At 21.8% G+C, this 15,466-nt stretch overlaps 3 protein-coding genes across 19 annotated transcripts; 1 reads left to right on the forward strand and 2 right to left on the reverse strand.

Moving 5' to 3' along the window:
• Window positions 1-67: 67 nt before the first annotated feature.
• Window positions 68-6,267, reverse strand: rad50 (DNA repair protein rad50). 2 transcript variants are annotated; one of them, XM_086904089.1, is made up of 17 exons: window positions 5,904-6,267; window positions 5,628-5,777; window positions 5,085-5,526; window positions 4,828-4,982; window positions 4,536-4,737; window positions 4,193-4,416; window positions 3,762-4,127; window positions 3,561-3,681; window positions 3,092-3,470; window positions 2,747-2,952; window positions 2,282-2,619; window positions 1,752-2,171; window positions 1,376-1,501; window positions 1,032-1,307; window positions 806-939; window positions 587-718; window positions 68-502 (listed from the first exon to the last, which is right to left on the reverse strand). In XM_086904089.1, the coding sequence occupies exons 1-17, from the start codon at window positions 6,132-6,134 to the stop codon at window positions 265-267; spliced, it is 4,140 nt and encodes a 1,379-aa protein (XP_086760215.1). In that variant the 5' UTR covers window positions 6,135-6,267; the 3' UTR covers window positions 68-264. The 2 variants fall into 2 exon arrangements, with proteins under 2 accessions (XP_086760215.1, XP_086760219.1); XM_086904093.1 differs by lacking the exons at window positions 68-502; window positions 587-718; window positions 806-939 and having other exon boundaries at window positions 1,136-1,307; window positions 1,390-1,501.
• Window positions 6,268-7,096: 829 nt separating this feature from the next.
• Window positions 7,097-11,006, forward strand: LOC100865718 (methionyl-tRNA formyltransferase, mitochondrial). 12 transcript variants are annotated; one of them, XR_015290944.1, is made up of 9 exons: window positions 7,097-7,757; window positions 7,839-8,036; window positions 8,123-8,245; window positions 8,371-8,549; window positions 8,631-8,825; window positions 8,932-9,021; window positions 9,715-9,846; window positions 10,298-10,538; window positions 10,616-11,006. XR_015290944.1 is itself a non-coding variant. In XM_086904151.1 (8 exons), exons 1-7 carry the CDS (start codon window positions 7,531-7,533, stop codon window positions 10,324-10,326), a joined length of 1,041 nt encoding a protein of 346 aa, XP_086760277.1. In that variant the 5' UTR covers window positions 7,419-7,530; the 3' UTR covers window positions 10,327-10,368; window positions 10,616-11,006. The 12 variants fall into 12 exon arrangements, 5 of the variants coding, with proteins under 5 accessions (XP_086760277.1, XP_086760302.1, XP_086760282.1 ...); XR_015290943.1 differs by having other exon boundaries at window positions 7,419-7,757; window positions 9,715-9,898; XR_015290948.1 differs by having other exon boundaries at window positions 7,419-7,757; window positions 9,715-9,898; window positions 10,298-10,368.
• On the reverse strand, window positions 9,551-15,302 carry LOC100869604 (PHD finger protein 14). Of its 5 annotated transcripts, none has more exons than XM_012492294.3 (14): window positions 14,996-15,302; window positions 13,904-14,062; window positions 13,577-13,819; window positions 13,233-13,444; window positions 13,008-13,162; window positions 12,646-12,920; window positions 12,112-12,567; window positions 11,767-12,055; window positions 11,404-11,641; window positions 11,131-11,315; window positions 10,844-10,982; window positions 10,483-10,769; window positions 10,293-10,401; window positions 9,551-9,682 (listed from the first exon to the last, which is right to left on the reverse strand). In XM_012492294.3, exons 1-14 carry the CDS (start codon window positions 15,036-15,038, stop codon window positions 9,662-9,664), a joined length of 2,811 nt encoding a protein of 936 aa, XP_012347748.3. In that variant the 5' UTR covers window positions 15,039-15,302; the 3' UTR covers window positions 9,551-9,661. The 5 variants fall into 5 exon arrangements, with proteins under 5 accessions (XP_012347748.3, XP_086760245.1, XP_086760251.1 ...); XM_086904119.1 differs by having other exon boundaries at window positions 9,551-10,005; XM_086904125.1 differs by lacking the exon at window positions 14,996-15,302 and adding an exon at window positions 14,248-14,437.
• Window positions 15,303-15,466: the final 164 nt, after the last annotated feature.

Consider the following 15,466-nt stretch of genomic DNA (forward strand, 5'->3'; position numbering starts at 1 on the left):
ACATTTCGACTGTCAAAATCGATTCAATACTCGATATATTTATATTTAATGAAAAAAAAACCGCCAATTTTTAAAAATATTATCTTATTATTTTACTTAAATTATTATTATTATCAAAAAGAATACAATACAAAATAGAATGCAGATTTAATATTAATAAATCGAATTTCATTAAAATTAGAATATTATATTTATAAAATATAAATTTTAATTTTTTAATTTTTAATTACAAATATATAATAAATATAATTATTATTGAAAAATTTATTGAAAGACATATCTTTTTTTTGACATTCTATTTTCAGTAAAATCGTCATCTTCAATGTTTCTTTTTCTGTTATAAGTTTGTTCATTATGCATTTTCCCTCCTAAACTTATTTCATATTGTAATTTATCTCGTGAAGAATGTTCATCGATTTCTTCATCAGATTCTTCTTTTATATCATTTGATGCAAAATGATATTGATTCTCTACTAAACAATATTTAACTGTTGAATAACCGCTAAAAATATACAAATTTTTTTAAATTAAACAAGAAAGTATGTATATATACACATGTACATATATTTATTTATTATAGACATACGTTTGTTTACGATAAAGTTGATAAAAGCCTTTATTACTGCTTAATTCAGCTAATTTGAATAAAAATTTTTCATCATGACTAATTACAATTAATTGAAAATTTTTTTGATGTTGTGATCGTAATTTAACAACCCTTTAACATAAAAATAATTTTCATTAAAATTTCAGATTAGATGTCAAAAATCTAAATATAATTTAAATAAAAAAATGCTAAACAAACGTAGCCAATGTATTTGCTAGACTATCAGCATTTTCTTGATCCAAATTTGTCGTTGGTTCATCCAGGGCGAGAATTCCGCAATCTTTACAAAACGTTTCTGCTAAAGCAAGTCTTATAATTATCGATGCCAAAACCTATATATAAATGATAATATATATAAATAATAAAGTTTATTGAATTATTTTGAATTAAATTTGATAATAATATTATTATAAATTAAAATTACTTTTTGACCAGCACTACAACGACCTTTCATATCTATTTCATGACCATGTTTCATTTGAACTAATTTGTAATTGTATGTTCTTTTTGTACCACCTATTCCTTCAGTTGCATCTGTACGAATTTCTATAGAAGTTGTATCTGTTCCAGTATATACAAGCTTCCATAATTGTTTTATGATTCTATTAACTGTGGTCATACGTTCTTCATGATATTGTATCATAGCTGTATCCAATACTTTGCTATATTCCTTTAAATTTAATATAGATTCTTCTATAACCTAATTAAAAAAAAAATTATTAAAAATTTTCGTTAATACTAATAAAATAAAAAATTATTATATGCTACCGTTAATTCAATACATTTGCTTTTGTAATTTTTACGAGCTTGTTTATATATATCTTTTTTTAATTCTTGAATATATTGTTGCACTGTTCTTTCTAATTCTTCTTGATTACCTTTAATCATATTTTTCTAAAAATATTTAAAATATCTATTAATTAAATTTATATATTAATATATAATAATATAGAATATATAGAATATAGAATATAGAATATTAGAATATATTATATTAATTCAAATATAATTCAATAATTGATTTTTTAGAAAATTTATAAACAACTAAAATGCAATGAATTTAAATATAAATATTAATTACATAAATACGAATGATAATATAAAATTTCTATTATTATTTCTGTAATGTAATAAAATATTATACCTGTCGAAGTATAGTTTGTTCTCGACATTGTAAATTTTGCCATTCATCAAATATTTCAGAATAATTTATTGTATTTAATCTTTCCTTTATATTTGAATATTGTTCTTGTAAATTGTTAATAATTTCCTGAGTTTCACGAAGTTTAAGATTATCTAACAATTCTCTTTTTCGCACTTCTTGACGAGTCATTTCTTCTTTTAATTTATTAATTGTTGTTTCCATATCATTTTTTTTACAAAATAATTCATTAAGTAATTTTTCATAACTTTTTATTTTTGATTCAGAACATTCCAAAGATTCGGGAATTTTACGATATATAAAACTATCAACATCATCCTGCATTTTCTGTAAATCAGATAAACGTCTACTTCCTTCTGTTATTAATTTTCTATCGGTTTCTTGTTTTTCCCAATTATCTTTCTAAAATACAAAAAGTTACAATGTACATTTTATGTTATAAATTTAATAAAAATTTAATATAATTTCGAAATAATTTAAGAATTTTTATTTGTGCTACATGAAAAATATACTTTTTTTTTTTCCAATTTATCAAGTCCAGAATTTAATTCAGTTTCTGATAAAGTCACTTCTTCTCTTAATGTATCAATTGATTTTCCAAGAGAAATTTCTTTCAAATATAAAATTTCTTGATTATCTTTTAACTCTTTCAATTTTTGCATATCTAATTGTATTTTTAACTGCTCTTTATGTAATATATTTTCTTCCTGTTGAGCATTATGTAATTTTTCATTATGCATATTTATTTCAGATTGTAATCTTTCAATATTCTCACGAATCTTTTTTAAAGATATTTTCAATTCTTCTCTTTCAGTTTGAGCTTCTTGAAGACTACGTTTTGTTTTAATACCTACATATATAAATAAAATATTTATATTCTAAAAAATGAATAAATAGATAATAAATAAATAAATAATTAATAAATAATAAACAATAAATAATAAAAATGTTAATAAAATTAATTCAATGTAAAATACCTGCAGCAGCCATACGAATATGAAAATCATCAATTATTTGTTTTAGTTTAAAAATATCATCAATATAAGTATCCCATAACATAACATCACCTATAATATCTTTACACATTACTAATTTTTTTTCAGGATTAGATTTTTTTGTTTTTAATTCTATTGCAGTTGTTTGAGATTCATTTAATTTATTCTTGAACTTTTCTAAATTACTCCTAAAAAATTTTATAATATATATATATATATATATATATATATATATATATATATTATATCTATATATATGTATATATATATACATATATATAAATATTTATAATAAAAAAAATATATAACAAATGATTTAAAATTTACGTTAATTTTTCTAATTCAATTTCTTCTAATTGTATTATTCTTTCAACGACAGGTTTTAATTGCAGCATTTTATCATATTTTTCTTGTTGTACTTTCAATTCTTTTTCACATTCTTTCAAACGATTTGGATGATTTTCTATTTCAGTTTCCATTTCTTTTAATAAGGTTGTAATAGTTTCAATTTTATCAAAACCTCTGTGACATAAAGGACAACAAGGATTTGTATTTCTTAATTGTTTTATATATTCTTTGTAAGCTGCACTTTGATGAGTGTACATTCCCTTTTTATCTTGAAGATCTTTTACCTTCTTTGATTGTAATAATAATACTTCATCAAAATTTTTATATGAACAAATTGATGAAATTTTTTCTTTATTCACTAAAAAAATATAATTTTTTATTAATATAATAAGTTTAATAATATTTTAATATAAATAATAAATTTTTAATTATTAAATTTTAAACTCACAATTTATTTCTTTCTTTTTATTTTGAAGTTCATGTTCAATATGTGATATTGTTGTTTCTAATGTAGCTATTTGATGTTCTTCTGTTCGAATGTTTTGATTAATAGATTCTATTTCATTTATCTAAAATTAATAAAATTAAAAAAATTAATAAAATAAATATGTATTATACAAGTGAAATGATTATGTCTGTTTTTAAGTACCAATTCTTTTTGAACCATGTCAAAATTATTTTTTAATTTGATTTGAGATATATCTTTGATATTAAGTAAAGAAATTATTTTTTCTTCATGTTTCTTTTTCAATTTTTCTATTTCTTTTTCTTTAATAAGTAATGTAGATTTATTTAATTCTAATTCAGTTTGTAATGAACTTTGTTTTAATAATAAAGTAATTTCTTCATCAATTGTATTTAAAAGTGTGTCCATTTCATCTCGAATTTTAATCTTATCAGCAATTTCTTTCTTCATAGTATCCACATTTATTGCATCATTTAATTGTTGAATTCTTGTTTGTACTTTTTGTAATTTTGATTCAATAAAATTTAACTTATTTGACTCTGCATTAAGCTAAAAATAAAACATATCAAATAAATTTAAAATATAAATAAAATATTTTAAAAAAAATATACAACCTGCATAATATCCAATTTTATTTTATCAATTTCTTTTCTTGTTTCAATTATTTCATTTTCTTTAAAATTTTTTTCTATGTCTAATTTTGAATATTTATGACGCAAAATATCAACTATTTTTTGCAATTCTTTTTCTTCTTCTTCTCTTTTTATTTTATTTTCTTCTAATTTATGTTCTAATTCTCTCATTTTTTCTTGTAGTCTTTTAGTAAAAGCTATTATTTCTAAAAAGTTTTAAATTTTATATGAAATTTATATTTATATATAAATATTATATATATATAATATATAAATATTTATATATAAGTAATAAATATATTATTATTTTTTTTTAAATTCATACCTAATTCTGATACAACATTTGAATCAACAACATTAAGATTCCAGGAAGATAATGATTCATTTAATATTTGATTGCGAAGAATAACTTTTTTCTCATGATCTTTAATTTGTTGTCTCAAAGAACCATTAGTTACTCTTTCATTGGCTAATTTATTTGATATTGTAGACTCTTTTTCAGCAATATCTCTTAAGCTTTTTTTAAACTAAGGAAAATATAGTATAATATAAGAAAAATATAATTCAATATTTTTTTTTTTAGTTATATTTAATAATAAATATTATAATATATATACCTCATCAATTTCATTAATTTTTTTAATTAATTCTTCATCATATGATTCTATTTCTTTTAATAATTTTTCTGTAGTATCTTCAAATATATTCTGTAAATTTTCTTTTAAACTATCCAATTGTTGTTTAAACATATCATATTCTGCTTTTTTCCTCTCTAAATAAAAATCATATATATATAAATGTATTAATTATTAACTTAAAATTTAATTTATTAATTTATTTTAGTAATTAATAATAATTAATATTAAAATGTTACTTTGTTCACTTTGTAGATCTTTATATTCAACATCTATTTTTTCCAATTTTTTAATTTTCTGAATCACAGGTTCTAATTCCTTATTAAATTCTTCAATTTTAATTTTGGAATTTTCCAACCGTTTTTTATTATCTTCAAGCTTTGTTTCTTTATCTATTACTTCATTAACAGTAAATTGATAATTTTGTTTTTGTTCTTTTAATATATTAACTCTTTGTTTCAAATCTTTAATTAATTTCATAATGCTTTCAAGAGCTTTGTTAAACTTAGCACTATCAAAGATTTCATCAAATCTTTCTTTTAATTTTTTACCATCTTGAAAAGGCCAATTAAGATCTTCTTGATGACAGAAAATTACATAATCTAAAATAGGTTTAGAAACTCCCATTGCTAATGTAAGTTCTGTATCAACATTAGTACATCGATTAGTTATTGATATGACCTACATAAATAAAGAAATTATATATAATATATAAATATAAAAATTTATATATAAATTATATACAAATATATATTTATTTTCTAACTTTTATTAAAACATACCTCTTTGGTATCTTTATTTACTCTACTTAAAGCACTATCAAGAGTTTTAAATCTTACTGTCACATTAGCTTTTGTACTTTCTATTGTTCTACATATTGTATATGTATTACCTATTACATCAATTATTTCAGCTCTTATAACACCTCGAACCTATTTGAAAAAAAACTAATTGAATATTAAGAAATATAGTTTTTAAAAAGAATTATTTAAGAAAAATTTTAATTCTTAAGCCAATTAAAAATAAAAATACATGTAATAATAAAAGATTTATCATACCGATGAAGTTGTTGATAAAGTCGGATCATGTATAAAAGATTTTCCGCGATCTGAACCAGGTGGAAATTCACCACAAGTAGCGAATTTAAGAGCTTCAATAATTGTTGTTTTTCCAGTACCATTTGGACCAAGAATAAGTGTTAAAGGACGAGAAAATCTAATCAAAGCTTCTTCTTTCTCATCACCAAAATTACGAATACCACGAATAGAAAGTCTTCTTATTCGTGACATCTTTCAAGAAATTAAATCAATCAAAAATATGTGTTTTAAATATTAATATCATTAACAAAATATTAATATCATTAATCGCTATAATCATCGACAACTTAAAATATTATAACTGTGGTGACTATAACTTTAAATATTGAAATAGTATTAGGATATCAGTTTCGCCAACTTAAATTTGAATTTTTTTAAAAATTTATAGAGAAGAACTTAAAATTCCGCAGAATTCTATAAATCTAAAAATTTATGGAATTTTTATTTAAATCATAAATCCAAAAATTTATGATTAAACTTTAGATTAAATTTTACTTTAAACATCAAAAATTATTAATTTTTTTTGTATTTTTTTTTAATTTCTAATAATTATTATGAATAAAATTCAAAAATATTAATTTTAACTAGGAATTTATTGGCTTAAAAACTATAACTTCTTATATAAAATTAATGTTTTTTATACGTATTTATAATATTTATACTTATAATTCATTCAATAAATTGTATGCAGGTAGTAACTATTTAGATGCGTTTAATTTTATATATATATATATAATTATATAAATTATTATTAATTTACTTAAGTCAAAGTTTATATTGAAATATTGCAATCATGAATTTCTTTGTAATAAATAAATTTTTAATAAATTGTTTTTAATAGATGTATATATACATACATATATATATATATATATATACTCACTTACTAATTATTTATTTTGTTTTCATTTAATTTTTTTTTTTAAATCATATATATAATAACTTATACTTAAATAATTCTCTTCTGTAATCTTTATTTTATATACATTAGCATAGTTTGTATAAAATCAAGAATTTCGTGCTTAAATTATTTTTTAAGTTAGTTTTTATTAAATTAGAAGAAAATAAATATTGAATTGATATCGTTAATATAGTAATATCGTCGAATTTGTTGAATAACAATCATAAGTTATAATCAGGGTTGGCAATTTATCTTATTATAGTTATATATTTAGATGGAATATTCCAAAGATTTCAAAAAAAATTTAAAAATAGAAAGGATAAAAAAATATCATATTAATAAAATTTTCTAATATATTTAATTAACAATAAAATATTCTTATTATAAAAAATTTTAAATATAAAAAAAATAAATAAAAACAAATTGTTGCATTTTTTAGAATAATATTTAAAATATTTCCATTTCTATTATATATTAATTTTATTATTATATTAATTATTATAATTTCTTATTATTATATAATAAGAAGAATAATAATTTTCTATTAACAAAATATTTTAACGAAATATCTCTTTAAGATTTTGTATTAAAACTTTACAGGCCATAAAAAAGGTGGCAATCCTACTTATAAATATATATATACGTTTTTATGATCGAAATGATTTATTATAGAATGTGAAACACAACATGTATATAATTTTAAGTCATACAATATATAATATAACACAATTTTTATGTTCATTCAAAGGAATAAATAAAATATTTCTTGTAACTTTTAATTCAAAAATATATAATAAATATTATACTTTTTATAATAAATCGCATATAATATCACAAAATAATTCATGGAAAGTATTATTTTTTGGCACAGATGAATTTGCAGTTGAAAGTTTGAAAATCTTGTATGATAAATAGTAAGAAAAATATTGTTATTTTAATATTATAAATTCTTAATAATTTGAAATAAGTTTTAAAATATATATTTTTATATATAGTGAATCTAAAGAGCTAGAACGGCTAGAAATTGTTACAAATTATAAAATAAAAGAAAATCCTGTTATAAAATATGCAAAACAAAATAAAATTATTATACATAAATGGCCAATTGAAATTAATAAATCAGAGTTTCATATTGGAATAGTTGTCTCATTTGGTCATTTAATTCCATCTACAATCATAAATGCATTTCCATTGTAAGTTGTTTTTAATATAAATTAATATTATTTATATAATAGATTTTAGATTATTTTTATTAATGTTATATATTTGTTTTCATTAGAGGTATGTTAAATGTACATGGTAGTTTATTACCAAGATGGAGAGGAGCAGCTCCAATAATTCATACATTAATTAATGGAGATTCACAAACAGGAGTTACAGTAATGAAGATAATGCCAAAAAAGTAAAATTAATTACTATTTATTACTATTAATTATATAAATTTTTTTTTAAAATTATATTACAAAAGTAAAAGAAATGAAATACTTAAGAATAATAACAAATATTATTATATCTAAAATATTTCAGATTTGATATAGGAGAAATAGTATTGCAAAAACAAATAGATATTGATGAACATGAAACAATGCCAAAATTATATACAAAACTAGCAAAGCTTGGAGCAAATCTTTTAAAAGAAACATTTGAAAATTTATTAGAATTATTACAATTTGCAAAACCTCAAGATGAAACTAATGTAACATATGGTGAATATATTTTTTTTATTATTAATGAAATATTTATTTGATTATAATGATACATATATTATAAATTGATATATTTTTTAGCACCAAAAATAACATCAAAAATATCTTTAGTTAATTGGAATAAAATGTCTGCCACAAATGTATATAACTTACATCGTGCTCTTCTAGGTTTATATGATTTAACTACATCATTTCAAAATGTAAAAATAAAATTGCTTGATATTCAAAAAATTGAATCAAAAATAATAGCAACAAAACTTAAAGAAGAAAATGCAGGTAAACATATAATTTTATTACATAACAAAATGATTGAGAATGAATTTTTTTGTTTTAGTTTATTATTGTTATTCAATAAATTTATTAAAACATTTTTAATTTATAGGTGTTGCAATATATAGCAAAAGGAATAATGCATTAATTATAAAATGCAAAGAAAATAGTTTTGTTTCTGTAAAAAAAATAACTGTTCAAGGTAAACGAACTATGAGTGCTCTTGATTTTTATAATGGTTTTATGTCTGGAAAAAATAATACAAAAATATTTTTTATATAAATTTTCAAAGTTAATATTAATTTATTTAATGTAATTTCAATTTATAATATAAAAAAATATTATGAAGCTACATGCATCATTATAAACAAATTTATCTGAAATTTTCTTGTAAAAAAGATATTTAAAATCTACATTAATAGTTGCAAAATTACATTTTAAATAGAATATCAAAAATTTAAAAATAATATAAATACTAAAAGAAATTTTTAAATTATATGATTTTTTTAATTGTTCTTACCTTTCTAAATGTATAGAATTCTTGATGAATGTTAATGCATATATATAAGAATAAAAATATATATATACATATATACATATATAGAAATAAAAATATATTAAGTAGAATCCATTGAAAATAAATACTGAAAACTTCATCAAACATATACAGAAATTTTAAATTATACATAAAAGTGAAATTTGTAGCATGTATTTTCAAGAGATTTCTACAATTAGAGGAAAAATATTAATTATATTCTATATATTTTACAAAAAACAATGATATTTAATGTCTTAATTTATTTGAACGTAGAATTATAGCTGCAGACATAAAATTGTTGATATTAAGTCTCAGATTCAGAGGCCTGAAATGAAAGAAATATTTTTACTATTACAGATTCTTTTTTTTATTGAATTAAATTAGCTTCAAGATATATTCCTAGTAACAATTTTAGATCAAAGATAAAAGTATCCATAAATAAGTTTTAGCCTAATTTGTTGCTTTGGCTGCTTCAAAATTATACGAAGTGTAGGTGTATTATCCATCTTTTATGAAGAATTGTTCCCATTTTCATATAAAAGTGAGATTTTAAGTTTTTTTTCGTATTAATAACTAATTGCCATTCAATATTTCGTAAATGGAACGTTGCATTTGATTATTCAATAAATAAAGATGGCACAGCTTTTACTGAAAATAATTAGTTAATGTTAGCAACTAGTTATTAATAAGACTGTTTGTTCTATGTTTAAGATTATAGAAAGAATTCATTATTTATATGTATAATATTAAAGTACTTTATATTTTGTCACATTTATGCTATTGATCATATTATTTCTTCTACAAATTAAGATTTACTATATATAAATCTAATTTTGTTTTTACTTTTTCTTGTTTCGACTAAATAAAAAGTACCTTAACAAGTATTTTGGATTGATATTACAATGAATGTAGACAATAAAAATAAATTAACTTACACTAGGATCGCAGTCAGCACAATGCCATGAATAGCCTCTTCTTTTGGGTGATTTTTTAACTGGTGGATCAAGACAGGTGAAGTGGTAGCATTTTTTACATTCATCACACCTGAAAAATTAAAATTAATAAATTCATAAATTCGGAATTTGTTTAAAAAAATAAATATTTAATGTATTTATATGAACTAACATAACGAGATTTTGACTGGTGCCAGGCATATCACAAACATTGCAATGTGTTAAAAGGTCTATATCTTTTCCTCTTTTTCCGTTTCCTGTAGATGTTCTACTTGTATTATTAGTAGATGCATTTGATGTTACAGGTGCAGTATTTGAAGTCAAAGATGGAACAGGTGGAGGTGGTAGTTTAGGAAGTGGCGGTGGTGATGTAATTTCTGTACTAGTAGATGTGGCAACAAACATTTGTGGGCTTGATTCTGATGCTATATCTCCCTCTGGCCTTGGAATTGGTTTTATCTGTTTAATAAAAAAAAAATAAGATATATTTGAACATACATAATGTTAAAGTTTACTTATAAATATTTACATACTTTTATTGTAATTCTCCTATGAATTTCTGGTTGAGATTGTCCTTCAGGATTTTCTACATCAAGACTTTTTCTCTTATGTTTGCGTTTTCTTTGCTTTATACCCGTAATTGGGTCAGGAGTATATCTTTTGTGTTTCTCTCTAATAAAATTTGAAAAAATATTATATTTTTATATTTACTTTTTTTATTTAAATATTTTTATTTTTATATTTATTTTTTTTATTTAAATATTTTTATTTTTATGTTATATATTTTATATTTACATAAAAATATATTTTTATGTAATACCTTCTTCTTTTTTTAGCACTTCTTTGTGAAACAGATTCTGTACCATCTGCCGAAGCTACCATATATTCAGGTGAACCTTCCCTGGTTATTGTCATATTATTAATAGGTTGTTGATTGTATACTGGTTCATTTGATTGAATAGGAGTTGAAGACAGAGGTTGTGGTCCAACTGGTTTTATAGTTACCTAAAATGATTTAGATAATAAAGAACTTAAGAATCTAGAAATCAAAAATTGGTTTCTCTTTCTCTATATTATATTTAAAAATATTTACTTTTGGTGTTGTAGGTGTATCAGGTGTAGAAGCATTCGTTATGTTATTAAGATTAGCAGAAGAATTCTTTGATGTACTAGGTGTTGTTGGTGTTGTAGGTATTTGTATTTCTTGTGGTGGTGTTGGTGTTGATGTTAGATTTGAATCGTCTTTACAATGCCTTAATTTACGTGGAGCTGAAGTATCTACACGTTCAACTTCTGATCCAGAAGATTCTTTATCACATTCAGAACATTGCCTATATTGAAAAATATTATATATATATATATATATATATTATTATATTATATTATATATATTATTTTAAATCTAAAATGCAATCAATAAAAAGATTGTATTATTATTTATAAATAATATACATACCATCCCATAAGTTTTGTTTTCTTAGGCATACGTGATAAAGGTGGACTAAGACAAGATAAATGGTAATGAAGATGACAGGTATCACATTTTGCAAGTAAATGTTGATTTGTAGATCTTCTACATATTCCACATTGATGCCTTAATGTCAATTCACCTTTATGATTTTGATCTTGTGCTTGACTGCTTAAAACTCTACCTTCACGTATTCCTTCTGTTCCTTTACCAACTGGTAAGGGAAAACCAACACCCATTTTTAAAGCTGCTGCAGTAGGGACACCTAAACCTGTACCTATTTAAAAATCATGATACATTTGTTCTTTTTTATATATTTTATATTTAACTTACCTAGAGTTGGTGCTATTCTTGGTTTTGCCAAATCAGTTATTTGTGGTAATGGTTTTACATAACCACCACTCTTAAGCACTTGGTGATACATTTCTATTTTTTCTTTTAATGTTACATTAACTCGAATCTGTTCTTCATTGTCTTTCATTACTTCATCATATCTTCTATCTAATCTTTGTTGTTCATTAAGTAATTGAGAATTAATATCAAGAAGTTCTTGTAATCGTCTTTTCATAGATGTGACTCGCAAATTACGGTCCAAATAATAACCGATAAATTCTACGCTAAAAGCAGGAGGAATATGCCATTTTTTTCTAACATCAACTAAAGCTACAAGTTGTGCTTCTTGAGCTTCTAATGCAGCAGTATCAACACCCATGAGTTCAGCTTTTCTTGCTAGTTGCCGACAAGCAGAAGCTGAAGTAGTTAATAATCGAGGCATTTTTTGCGTTGGTACTACAAATATATATATATATATATATTTCATGTAATTTTATATTTAATTAACATATTAGATATAAATAATTAATATACCCCATGGTGGTGGCCTGGAAGCTTTATGAGCTAAATATTTATGCCTATGTTTTGCTAATTTTCTTTGGATTCTACGCTGTTCTTCAGTATCTAAATGATTAGGTTGCTTTAATAATTGTTGTCGGTATTGAGCTCGTAATTGTAAAGCTAACCAATTACGTCTACGTCTACGAACAAGTGTTTTATCGGAATGAAGTTTACAGTGTGCATAAAATGGATCAGCTTGATCAACTTCTTCACTATGAGCTTCAGATAATAAACCTTCTCTTTGTGCACTACAACATCATATTTTTTAAATTATTTTATGCTATATTTTTTTGATTGTATTAAATAATTTAATTATATTTGTAAATAATTCTTACCAAGTAACATGAAAATATGTATGACACATTCCTGCATCACATTCTATGCATACACCAGTACGAGCAAAGCGTGCATCTTCGCATAAAGAACACTGTTTTGCTCCCCACTTACTATATGCCATTTCAAAAAGTGTTACACTTGATAAACGATCAACCTAAAACATATATATAGATATCTAAAAACATTTTTAATTTATACTTAACAAAAATTAAAGCTTTACATACTTCTCCAAAAGCAACTCCAGGTACATAAAGTGCACATACTAAATGTACCCATTTGCCTACATCAGTCTCTTTAAAAATTCCACCTTTATTGGGACAAAGTTCACAAGAGGGATCTTCAATACCTGCACTGCAAGCTTCACAAAACCATGGTGCTGACTGACATAAAGAATCAGTACTTGAAAAGCTTTCTACATCAGATACACCATAACATCCTTAAATAAATTTAATTGAGAAATTGTTTATATTTGTTGCTTATCAATGTATATTTATAAATAATGTCATAAATTATTATTAAAATAAATAAATTAAATTTAAATAAAAATTAAGATATTTAAAATTTGTACCTTCATGTACACTAACACCACATCCATCACATTCAACAATTTCATTAACATCATCACTTCTATCTCCTAAGCAACCACAACAAATTAACATTTTATTTAGTTTATCTTCAAGTGAACTTCCTTTTAATGCTTGTTGTCTAGCTTGTTCAATTACATCTCCTACAGTTAAATTAGGATTTTCTTTTTTAGTCAATAATGGATCTTCCAAAGAATCATCAGATTGCTCAGATACATCTTCTTCCTCTTCCATATACATAAATTTATATTAGACAATTTCTAAACATATGTTAATAATATTATATTTAAAAATCACATAATATATTTTACCTTTTCCTATATCATTAGAATCCACTGAATCATCATCAGATTCACAGTGATCCTCAATTCTAAAATCACTGTCATCAGAACTTTCACCTAAATCAAAATCAAGTAAAGATTGTGCTGATCCTACAGGCTTAACCCTCCTTTTTTTTGGGTCTCTCTCAACTAAAAAGAATTGTTTTATATAATCATTTGTTATTTATTTATTAAATGTTTTATCAAAAGGAATAAATACGAGAATAAAACTTTTCTATCAACAACATACTTAATCCAAGGGATATGCACTCCCAAAAAGGTACAAAAAATTAATTTTAGGTTATGTATGTACTTAATTCACAATAAATACGTACAAATGCTAGTCATATTATTCTTAAAGCAAAACTTTTGCTTAATTTCAATGGTAATATTTCATATTTTTCTTTATATAAATTATTTTTTCTTTAAAAATTCTGACACATCCGTATACCGCTATACGTATAGTTTTTAAACGCCTCCCACTACATGTATATACATCAAACTCATCAAGTCGTCACTGTAAAATACTAACATACGCGAAGGAATATACAACGCCGGTTTTGTCCATTATGATCATTTTTTATGTGTTCTTTTATTTTGTTTTATTTACTATATTTTAAATAAATTATTAAAATATTAAATGTTTTTTAAATTAAAAATACAAAAAATGACATTAATATTAAAAAAAAGATTTATATGTATTAAAATTAATTCATATTTAAGTTGTTGATTTAATAAAATTATTATTCTAAATGTATTATACATTAATTAAATTTGACATTTATTTATTATTTATTCTAATTATACATATATTCATAAAAAAATATAAATATATAAAATTAAAATATAAATGTTTTATGAAATATATTATGTTTCATTTTTTGAATTAATTTTGTTTGTGTTTTAAATTTATATATTGAAAAAATAGTAATTAAGATTATTTGCAAATTTTAAAAAAAAATTTTAAATTTAAAATTTTTCTCATATAATGTATTATGAAAAATTATTTATTTTATTTATTATATTCATTTTAACCTACAGCGAAATATCTTAAAATATATTTAATAAAGTTTCTTAACTTACTCATTGTTTTATATAAAAATCCTACATCATCGTCCTGAGACATTCTTGGCACAAGTTTTTTTCACTTTAATAATATAAAATTTAATAATTTTTTTAAATAGATATATTATTATTAACATGTAAAAATTAAAATTTGATAGTGTACATAATAATTATGCATTATCATATAATATATACATTATTTCATATTTATATTTTTGATACTTTGAAGAGAGTATTTAATTATTCTAGAAAAATATGAAGAGAAAGAAACTTCCTTCAATGATGTTATCCTTCTGACGCTGTGTTTCTACTCGAATCAGAAACCAATCGCCATATTGAATCCCGAAGTCCTTCAGCGGGAAGTATAATTAATCTACATTTAACTATCATTTATATAAATTATTATTATATTTAATAATTAAATATTAATTCTTTAAATATTTATAAATATTTTTGAATACTTAAAATAAAACAAAATTTTATTAATTA

This window comes from Apis florea, unplaced genomic scaffold (genome assembly GCF_048593485.1).
Source record: "Apis florea isolate Af1SG1 unplaced genomic scaffold, ASM4859348v1 contig_1615_pilon, whole genome shotgun sequence".
Classification (NCBI taxonomy): Eukaryota; Metazoa; Arthropoda; class Insecta; order Hymenoptera; family Apidae; genus Apis; species Apis florea.